The sequence below is a fragment of the Ranitomeya imitator genome, chromosome 1, assembly GCF_032444005.1.
Source record: "Ranitomeya imitator isolate aRanImi1 chromosome 1, aRanImi1.pri, whole genome shotgun sequence".
In the NCBI taxonomy this organism is placed as follows: Eukaryota; Metazoa; Chordata; class Amphibia; order Anura; family Dendrobatidae; genus Ranitomeya; species Ranitomeya imitator.
Genome location: NC_091282.1, coordinates 1,207,006,099 through 1,207,017,426, shown reverse-complemented (window position 1 = coordinate 1,207,017,426; position 11,328 = coordinate 1,207,006,099). Strand labels below are relative to the sequence as shown.

The 11,328-nt window shown below is 41.3% G+C and overlaps 1 protein-coding gene across 1 annotated transcript; it reads left to right on the top strand.

The window, feature by feature from the left end:
- The first annotated feature begins 2,515 nt into the window (after positions 1–2,515).
- LOC138657268 (fatty acid-binding protein, liver-like) lies at positions 2,516–9,265 on the top strand. The gene is made up of 4 exons (XM_069744942.1): positions 2,516–2,680; positions 4,662–4,834; positions 5,026–5,115; positions 9,122–9,265. Exons 1-4 carry the CDS (start codon positions 2,614–2,616, stop codon positions 9,170–9,172), a joined length of 381 nt encoding a protein of 126 aa, XP_069601043.1. The 5' UTR covers positions 2,516–2,613; the 3' UTR covers positions 9,173–9,265.
- The last annotated feature ends 2,063 nt before the right edge of the window (positions 9,266–11,328 follow it).

Here is an 11,328-nt window from a genome sequence, read left to right as displayed (position 1 = left end):
TAAAAATATATTCACCAATCCACCGTGTTTGTTTGCAGTCTATTCACTATACCCTGATGGTTACAAAGACGGGACATTAAAGAATGCAAAAATCCACAAATACAACAATGTAGCTACGTAATAGTTGGAAATACCCAGTGCTACAACATTATGAGTATTGGAAAAAGGTAACGGATTCAGTACAATATTATAATGTGATCATATAGAAAGAAAAATGTACACCAGAATCAGAAAATATACAAATATATAAATTTTACTAATATATCAAAAAATAACTTACATTTAGCTAGAAATATTAAAAAAGAAGGGAAACCACAAGGTTACGCCACAAAACCAACAACCCCACGCACAGAGCCTGAAAAAATCATTAATGTATCATGGGTGGATAGAGAGTGGAATATGAGTATGAAGTAGAGGAGTACAAGATACTAAATAGATGAGATACCTACAGTCTAATAATCACTGGGAAACTCCCTGTGTGATTACAAAAAATAATACTAAAACAAATCCACCCCCCAAATAAACCAAAAAAAAAAATACCACTCGGCGAAAACCTAGATATAGAATGTAAAGTAGGGCAATATTTGTAGTGTGGGATGTGGCACACACCATAAGACCCGACGCACGTTTCAGTCAGTCTTCTTCCGGTGTGATATCACACACCCATTTAACACATCCAAACACCAATCAACATACTCGTACACACCAGATCCTTAATAGATGTAAATTAACCTAGCCAGTTCCTGTACTGACATCACATCAATTACTGACCAGAGGGGAGGGGAGAGAGAGAAAGACGTGGATCTACGGTCCGGACAACACCCACCACAATAATCAAAAAGAAGTCCATGTCTTTACCAGTCCATAGCGGTGAACACCTCCCCGTCAGCCTAGGCGAACGCATTGTGGGACTGCGCTAAGAGAGGAGCCCCGGCCACAGGACATGCGAAATCCTGCCCACCTGGGTCAAGTGCATCGTTGATGCATTGTATGTGAGCTGTTCAGCACTTTATTAGGTCGATGTTTTTCCACCAAGTCAGAGTCTCGCATTAGGACTCCCTAGGAAATATAATGAGTGACACACCATTAATAAATAATCATTTTCCTTACAAAGGGCAATGTGCATTTTTTCCTTAACCCTGTGCACTTTGTACCTCTATAGGATATATCGGTACATCCTCTCTCCTCTGAAGTAGCTGTAATGTAGGAGGTTTAATTTTATATCAATACCTTCTCATAGGATTTATCACTGGATTTTCTCATTTATTGTCCTAGATATTTCAGTGTCTACTTTTATCTATTAGTGTTCACTTTAATACCCCATCTTTGTAATCATCAGGGTATAGTGGATAGACTGCACACAAGAACGGTGGATTGGTGAATATATTTTTTATGAAGTGATTATTAAAAGTTATATTTTATTGTGTTATTCCACCCCAGTCATTGATTTTTTTAATAAATGGTGCATGCCACATTTCTATCCAATCCTATGCACATAATCCAATCCAATCCTTCCCATAATCGTATACAAGATTTCTCTCGCGTATCACCCCTACTCTGGAACCCTCTACCACAACACATCCGAATCTCGCCTACCATCGAAACCTTCAAAAAGAACCTGAAGACCCACCTCTTCTGACAAGCCTACAACCTGCAGTAACCACCGATCGACCAAACCGCTGCATGACCAGCTCTACCCTCGCCTACTGTATTCTCACCCATCCCTTGTAGATTGTGAGCCCTCGTGGGCAGGGTCCTCTCTGCTCCTGTACCAGTTATGACTTGTATTGTTTAAGATTATTGTTCTTGTTTTCTATGTATACCCCTCCTCGCATGTAAAGCGCCATGGAATAAATGGCGGTATAACAATAAATAATAATAATAATATAGAAAATGACATAAACCCTCATAGGTCAGAAATCATACAATATAACTGGAGCACGCTCCTCCACACTTGGCATAAAAGCAAACACGTCCTTCACAACGACCTTCTAAAACCCTCAGAAAATTATATTATTTACAAGTCTTTCTTGCTTGGCTTGACTATAAACTCAGTTGGCTTCCATGGCTTATGACCGAGTAACTTTTATTCAGATATTTTAAGAGATTCTTCATTTGTTTGAGCAATTGACTGAAAAAAATAAACTCAGGGGAGTGTCCAGGACTCTATGAACTCTTCACAATAAATGTCAGATAAGGCTCGTATAGGATGTCTATTTTATTTAAATTGGGGTTGACCAACGATTAGATTGGAGGTAGTCAGTACATAGGGGTTTTTTAGTTGGTTCATAGAAAATATATACTGTCTACCTAAGTAACAAATATTTAATCGTTTTAATGAACTCTAATAGTCTATGTGGCTCACTGCTCTCGAGTAATCATATATACCAGCATGGTACCACCAGGTGTGAGAACTGCTCATACCGGTTTAGTCAACTCTAGAGAAATAAGAGGCAGATTTTGCGTAAACGATAATCATTAACCAAATATAAATCAAGGGTTGTCATCTCAACAGCTGATCACAAAGAAAAAAGAAGCTACTGTACTTATAACCCTAGTCAAGCTGAAGAGTTCTGTCAGTCTCATTACCTCTGGTCGAGAAACATCCTGAAAATGGCTTTCAACGGGACCTTCGAGCTACAATCCCAAGAAAACTTTGAGGCTTTTGGGAAAGCCATTGGTGAGTAAGACAATGTATGGAGAGACATCGTTATGCAGAGTGGTGTTGTCTGTAGTCTAAATTATGAAATGTATTAATTGAATCTTCTGGTCAACATCTCAATAGGGTTTCTCTAGTCTTGCATCTGGGTCTTAAGGAAACTCAACGATATATTCAATATAGCAATTACGATTCTTCTGCATTGAATCACATTCGTGTTAGTTTTTAAGTAGTTTCTCACAAATAAAGTAAATTTTAATTAATAGGTCTGACTCTGGAATAATATGTTCCCCAATTAGTTGCGGTAAAACAAATGTCTCTGTGTTTCACCATGCAGACCTGTTTCTTTTCCTCATAACCTACTGTGGTTACACAGTCAGGTAACTGGGTCTGCCAAATAGGAGGGTTCTTATTACTGTCATCTAATTTGTATGAGCACCTTAATTCTCATTTTTCAACAACTCTTCCACGAATAATTTCTGAATTTGCTTCTAATACAGTGTCAGAAGCCTAGATTCACATTACGTTTGAGCCATGTTTGTGGCTCAGACGTGGCTATTGTCTCAAGCGTAAAAAAACAGGATTCTGATTAAATCTCGAATACATCTTTTCACTATTATGAGGCGTACAAAGTCACTATGTTCTCTGTTTGGCTTCCATTTTGGCAGTGTCCATCTTTTTATAGGCTGGCACAAAAGCACAGACGACCACGCATTTGTGCTCAAGATCACTGCTGACATAGTGACTCTGTCTGCACCATTCTATCGAAAGGTTCCACTGGAGATTCCATCCACAGCCCATTTTTCAGGCTTTCAGATGGAAGCTCCTTTATGGAGCTTCGCTTCAAACATGTGGTACAAGTTTAACGAGAACATAGCCTAAAGGCCCCGTCACACTTAGCGACGCTGCAGCGATACCGACAACGATCCGGATCGCTGCAGCGTCGCTGTTTAGTCGCTGGAGAGCTGTCACACAGACCGCTCTCCAGCGACCAACAATGCCGGTAACCAGGGTAAACATCGGGTAACTAAGCGCAGGGCCGCGCTTAGTAACCCGATGTTTACCCTGGTTACCATCCTAAAAGTAAAAAAAACAAACAGTACATACTTACCTACCGCTGTCTGTCCTCCAGCGCTGTGCTCTGCACTCCTCCTGTACTGTCTGTGTGAGCACAGCGGCCGGAAAGCAGAGCGGTGACGTCACCGCTCTGCTTTCCGGCTGACCGACGCTCACAGCCAGTACAGGAGGAGAGCAGAGCACAGCGCTGGAGGACAGACGGCTGTAGGTAAGTATGTAGTGTTTGTTTTTTTTACTTTTAGGATGGTAACCAGGGTAAACATCGGGTTACTAAGCGCGGCCCTGCGCTTAGTTACCCGATGTTTACCCTGGTTACCAGTGAAGACATCGCTGAATCGGTGTCACACACGCCGATTCAGCGATGTCTGCGGGAGAGCCAGCGACCAAATAAAGTTCTGGACTTTCTTCCCCGACCAGCAACATCACAGCAGGGGCCTGATCGCTGCTGCCTGTCACACTGGACGATATCGCTAGCGAGGACGCTGCAACGTCACGGATCGCTAGCGATATCGTCTAGTGTGACGGTACCTTTAGATGTGTGAGAACCAATATCTTCAGTCTTCATGTATTAGGTTTAGCTTGAGTTGATCCATGTCCCACTTGATTTGGTCTGCTTTTCCTAATATCTCCAAGACATCACTACCTGTAGTAAGCAGAACTTGTTGTAGAGAAGTAAAGAATATACCACAACTTGAACTTTCATGATTTTGGTATTGGTACCCAAAGATTTACGATGTTACTGTACAGATCTATATACCTTCTTCTTTAGGAAGTTCTAAACCCATGGAGCCAAAATAAATGGGCAGAACTGCACAAAAAGTTTGTAAAATGTCTATACTTCCAGTGTTCTGTATTGCCAACCAAATTCAAAAACACATCTACATTTTATCTACATAAGGTTTGCAATCCTGTATTGTGTTCCCAGGTATTCCCGATGACTTGATCGAGAAAGGAAAAAATGTAAAGAGTGTAACTGAGATTGTACAAAATGGCGATCACTTTGTGGTCACGGTGACTACAGGACCTAGGGTCCAACGTAACGAGTTCACTATTGGACAGGAGGCAGAAATGGAAACTTTTTCCACTGAAAAAATTAAGGTAAGTTCTTCACTCTTTAAAGTCATCAGCCTTATAATGTGCACTCTACAAACTCAGCTAAGCCTGGTCATGTTACATTTTAAAATTTTGACTAAAAATATACATGGAAATGACCAGGAATGTTAATCCACTCCATCTTTGCAAATTGATAAATCTCTATAACTTATGGTAACTTTTTTATATTTTTCTAGACTACTGTTAATTTGGTGGATGGGAAACTAGTCGTAAAACTTAAAGATATCACTTCTGTCACTGAGGTTGCTGGAGACCTTCACATCAACGTAAGATTCCTACAGTGAATACAGAATTAAATTACATGTTATTGTTTTGAGACTGCGCAGGATTAAGTGTTTATGTAAGGGATGATTAGCTCCTTCAAGTGGAGTATGGTATATAGTGGCTGTTAGTAGTAGAGTGGTCCCCACTCAGGGATGACCGATGGATGCAGGTGTACAGAGATGTTGGTTCAACAAGTATACTCATAGTGAGGCAACAAGCTTGATAGTTACATAAACTTACAAGAGGCAACATGCTTGATGACTAGAGAGACATTCAAAATACGACGAGCTTGATGGTGACAGAAACTTACAAGAGGCAATGAGCTTGGAGGTTACAGAAACTTATAAGGTGAAACAAGCTTGGTGGTTGCACAAACTTACAAGAGACAAAGAGCTTAATGGTTAGAAAGGTTTTGAAAATGTAGCAAGGTTGATAGTTACAGAAACTTACAAAAGGCAATGAGCTTGGAGGTTACAGAAACTTAAAAATAGGCAACAAGCTAGGTGATCACCGAAACTAACGAAAGGCAACAAGCTTGGTGGTTACAGAAACTTACAAAAGCAACAAGCTTAGTGGTTGCACAAACTTACTGTACAAGGCTTAATGGTTAGAAAGGTTTTCAAAATGTAGCAAGCCTGATGGTTACAGAAACTTACAAAAGGCAACAAGCTAGGTGGTCACAGAAACTTACAAAAGGCAACAAGCTTGGTGGTCACCGAAACTTACAAAAGGCAACAAGCTAGGTGGTCACAGAAACTTACAAAAGGTAACAACCTTGGTGGTTACAGAAAGTTACAAGCGGTAACAATCTAAATGGTTGCAGAAACTTACAAAAGGCAACATACTTCATGATAAGAGAGCTTACAAAAGGCATCAAGCTTGCTGGTTGCAGAAACTTACAAGGGGCAATGAGCTTGATGGTTACATAAACTTACAAGAGGGGGTTTCAACTATTAACAAAAGGCTTTAGCTTGACTTGAACAGGCATAGTCAGTTGGTATCTGTAACCGTAGACTATTACTGGGTTGTGAGACTTTATTAACAAGTCCAAAAGGATGCTCTTCATTTCCCTTCAGTCAGGCAGTGTCTTTGTGTCCTCTGATTGCAGCACACATTTACAGTGCTAGTTACAGCACCTTTCATTGTCAGCTCTTTTGCCAGCTCTGGCCTGTATGTAGGGATGATTCAAATCGATTCACAGGACCTAGTCAAACAATTGTGTCAGTGATCTGGAGCTGACAAGCAGCGGACGCTGCATCTTTCTCCAGGCACGTGCACACATTCAGGTCCCCTGGCTTGTTTACCATTGGGGTTTTTCCTCTTTAGATGCCCCATACTCTTGTGAAAGTGACCATACTGAGACGTGCCTCCACAGAATTCCGACAAATCCCTGACACTCCTGTATAGTTTGTAATTGAAACATTTTGCCTTGACTACATAAAAAGTCAAAAAATTCATCCTTAAAGGGAGCCTATCACCCCACTCAGGCGTTTGTAACTAAAAGAGCCACCTTGTGCAGCACAAATGCTGCATTCTGACAAGGTGGCTCTCTTAGTTATGATGCCTGCACACCTGTTATGATCTGGTGGCCTTGGAGCAGCTTGAGACGTACTCTGGAGAAGGAGGTCCCTGTACTGACCGCAAACCCTGAACCTAACAGCGCAACTAGAAGTAGCTGTGGGGGGTACCTAACACTCCCTAGACCCCTCGGCACAGCCTAAGATCTAACTACCCCTAAAGACAGAAACAGGAAACCTATCTTGCCTCAGAGAAAATCCCCAAAGGATAGATAGCCCCCCACAAATATTGACTGTGAGAGGAGAGGGAAATAACATACGCAGATATGAAATCAGATTTTAGCATAGGAGGCCATACTAGCTAAAAAGAAAGAATAGAACAGAGTACTATGCGGTCAGTATAAAAACACTAGAAAATATCCACCACAGAAAATACGAATCACCACATCTGACTAAAGACATGGGGGTATATCTGCATCTCCAGAGAAATAGCTAGGCTGCAAAAAATCCTTCACAGACCAAGCTGGACAAGACAAAAACATGAAAATGCACAGAACTATAAGGTCCACTGCAGGTGGACAGCAAAAACAAAGCCAGGACTTATCTTTGAGAAAAACACAGCAAACTGGAGAGACCAGCAGGGAAGTGAATCCTTCAAGAACAATTGGCAACTGGCACTGACTAAAGGATCCAGCAAAGCTATATACCCCAGTCAGTTTTGCAATTAGTAGATACACCTGTCTACACCTGCAGTCCAGGCACAACTGCATTACCCTCTACAACCACCGGAGGGAGCCCAAAAGCTGAATTCAAAACACACACCATGAAATAAACACTTATAAAATGTGCCCCCTCTTACCCTGAAATCGCCAGGGAGGCAGGACTTTCCTTCCTAATCAGACGCAGCACAGCCGTCACTCCGGGCCTGTGCACGCCGGGTGCCGACTCCTCAGCTATGGTAGCCATGCTGGTTCAGTATGCCTTCAATTTTGAATAAATCCCCAACAGTGTCACCAGCAAAGCACCCCCACACATCACACCTTCTCCTCCATGCTTCACGGTGGGAACCAGGCATGTAGAGTCCATCCGTTCACCTTTTCAGCGTCGCACAAAGACACGGTGGTTGGAACCAAAGATCTCAAATTCGGACTCATCAGACCAAAGCACAGATTTCCACTGGTCTAATGTCGATTCCTTGTGTTCTTTATCCCAAACAAGTCTCTTCTGCTTGTTGCCTGTCCTTAGCAGTGGTTTACTAGCAGCTATTTTACCATGAAGGCCTGCTGCACAAAGTCTCCTCTTGACAGGTGTTGTAGAGATGTGTCTGCTGCTAGAACTCTGTGTGGCATTGACCTGGTCTCTAATCTGAGCTGCTGTTAACCTGCCATTTCTGAGGCTGGTGACTCGGATAAACTTATCCTCAGAAGCAGAGGTGACTCTTGGTCTTCCTTTCCAGGGGCGGTCCTCATGTGAGCCAGTTTCTTTGTAGTGCTTGATGGTTTTTGCCACTGCACTTGGGGACACTTTCAAAGTTTTACCAACTTTTCGGACTGACTGACCTTTATTTCTTAAAGTAATGATGGCCACTCATTTTTCTTTACTTAGCTGCTTTTTTCTTGCATTAATACAAATTCTAAGAGTCTATTCAGTAGATGTGTATCCACCAGACTTCTGCACCACACAACTGATGGTCCCAACACCATTTATAAGGCAAGAAATCCCACTTATTAAACCTGACAGGGCAAGTGAAAACCATTCCCGGTGACTACCTCTTGAAGCTCATCAAGAGAATGCCAAGAGTGTGCAAAGCAGTCATCAAAGCAAAAGGTGGCTACTTTGAACAACCTAGAATATAAGACATATTTCCCGTTGTTTCACACTTTTTTGTTAATAAATAACAAATTGCAAGCAGCAGGACAAATCAGGGCAAATGGAGTCAGCTACACACGCCGTAGGCAGAAACTATAACTGACATGGTCTGCAGGACACAGCGGAAATAAATAGCAAACCTGAGACCAGACTGAGGCTGAGAAAGTTAACTCCTGTCATGCCCAGACCAGAAAAAGTGGAAGACAGGACTCAAAACCCGGTCTGGATCATGACAATTACGGTACGATGTCATTGAAACCTAAAAATGACATTGTTGTGACCTCCTGAAGCACCATGTGTTTTCCAAAATAAAAAGGTATTAAATATTCACATTTCATAGAGGAAATATACAGTAAAAATGAAATAACTGCATTTTTTTTTTACAGCTAGTACTGTAAACTCCTCCCATAGTGAACTGTAGTCTGGTGAAAGGACACCAGCAGAATTATAATTGCTGCTCTGAATGTGCCTGGACTGGGAGCTGATATGAACGCTACACCTATACAGTTTACATAAAGTACTTACAAAGTGATTCATTATGTTGCGGGGGCATTAGACAGTGAAGTGTTGAGCAGACACAGAGTTCCTTTTTAAATGTAACTTCCTATTTCATATTTTTCAGGTTTTGACCGTGAAGGACATCGTCTACAAGAGAATCAGCAAGAGAGTATGAAACAGAGATGAAATCGCTCAGTAGATCAATCTGTGCTGTGAAAATGGAACCAACATTTTGATGGTTTCAAATAAAGAAATGTTTCAATGATGACCGAATCTCATTAATATAATATTAAAAGGAAAATTTTGTAAATTACATGTTACATGGGTACACATGACTTAGTCGAGGGGCGCTTTACAGGTATAGTAATACATGAGCAGGGAACATACACAGAAATAATGTTATGCACAGTGTATGTAGGTTGTGCTGCCATACTGCACACATAACCATTCCCACTGTACAGTGCACATAAATAATGCTGCCATAATCCATACATAGCTATGTAATATCACTTTACAATACAAATAAATAATGCATTTATTCTGAACACGTAGCTAATACCATTTTACAGTACACATAATGTTGCCATACTGTACACATAACTAATACCAATATACAGTGCACATAATGCTGTGCCATACTTTAAACATAATACCACTTTACAGTGTAAAAAAATAATGCTGCCATACTGTACACAAATATAACATGACTTTACAGTGCACATAATGCTACCTCGATGTACACATGAGTAATACCACTTTATAACGTACATAAATAATGTTGCCATACTGTACGTATCACTAATACCACTTCATGATGTCCAGAAATAATGCTGCCATACCAATAACTAATACTGCCATAACTAATAACACTTTACAATACACATACTGTGATGCTGCCATGCTGTACACATAATACCACTTTACAATGCACATAAATAATGCTGCCATACTGGGCACTTTTATTGTGGTCCCCCAAAAATTCCATATGGTCCCTCAAAGCTTGAATATATATATACAACACTAACTGGAAATGCCTAAAAGGCACTATACTAATCTAAGAATATATATTTATTAGTTCATACACGTAAGGATAGCAATAATATAATGTAGAAGGTGTGGACACATGAGGGTCAGTGGGTGCTATCGTCCGCTGGCCAGGCTATCTTTAGAAAGACGGTATGGACCAGAGCTCATCTCACTGAATGCCCATGGGCAGACTACTACTCATAAAACACAGGGTGAGGGCAACAGTGTGGCGATACTTTACTGGATCAACAACAGTCAATTACAAATATAGTATTAGCAAATATCGATTGTCAAATTAACCTATGCTTTTGTCCCTCAAGGATAGCAGAACAATATGCTGCAAGGACTGATACAGTAGGTAATAAGCAACTATTAAACAAAAAATCAACAAACATCAATTCAACCAACAATAAGAGTCAACGTTCAGACTCATATGAACAATAGATCATGAAGCAGCATAAATTACCTGTTATGATACGGTGGTCTAGGAGCAACATGGAACGAGCTCTGAAGGACGTGGTAACTGTACTGACCGCAGTCCCTAAGCTCAACACAACACTAGAAGTAGCCGTGGAATGCTCCTAACTCTCCCTAGGCATCTCGTCACAGCCTAAGAGCTAACTACCTCTAAAGAAAGAAGCAGGAAAACTATCTTGCCTCAGAGAAAATCCCCAAAGGATAGATTAGCCCGCCCACAAATAATGACTGTGAGTGGAGAGGGAAAAGACATACACAGAATGAAACCAGGATGAGCACAGGAGGCCAGTCTAGCTAAATAGATAGGACAGGATGGAATACTGTGCGGTCAGTATAAAACACTACAAAAATCCACGCAGAGTTTACAAAAAATCTCCACACCTGACTAAAGGTGTGGAGGGCAAATCTGCCTCCCAGAGGTTCCAGCAAGACAGAATTAATTCACACTGATAAGCTGGACAAACATAGAAAGCACAGAATGGATAAGTCCACAATCTATGGACAGAAAAGAGCAAGCAAAAACTTAGCTTAGCTGAACTGGTCAGGATAACAGGGAACTCCAAAGAGATGTGAATCCAACCAGGAACCATTTACAAGTGGCACTGGCTGAAGAAAGAGCCAGACCTAAATAGCCGAGCAGAAGAGACGATAAGTGGAGGCAGCTGATTACAGCTAACTCCAAGGAGCAGCCATACCACTAGAAACCACAAGAGGGAGCCCAAGAGCAGAACTCACAAAAGTGCCACTTACAACCACCGGAGGGAGCCCAAGAGCGGAATTCACAACAGTACCCCCCCCCTTGAGGAGGGGTCACCGAACCCTCACCAG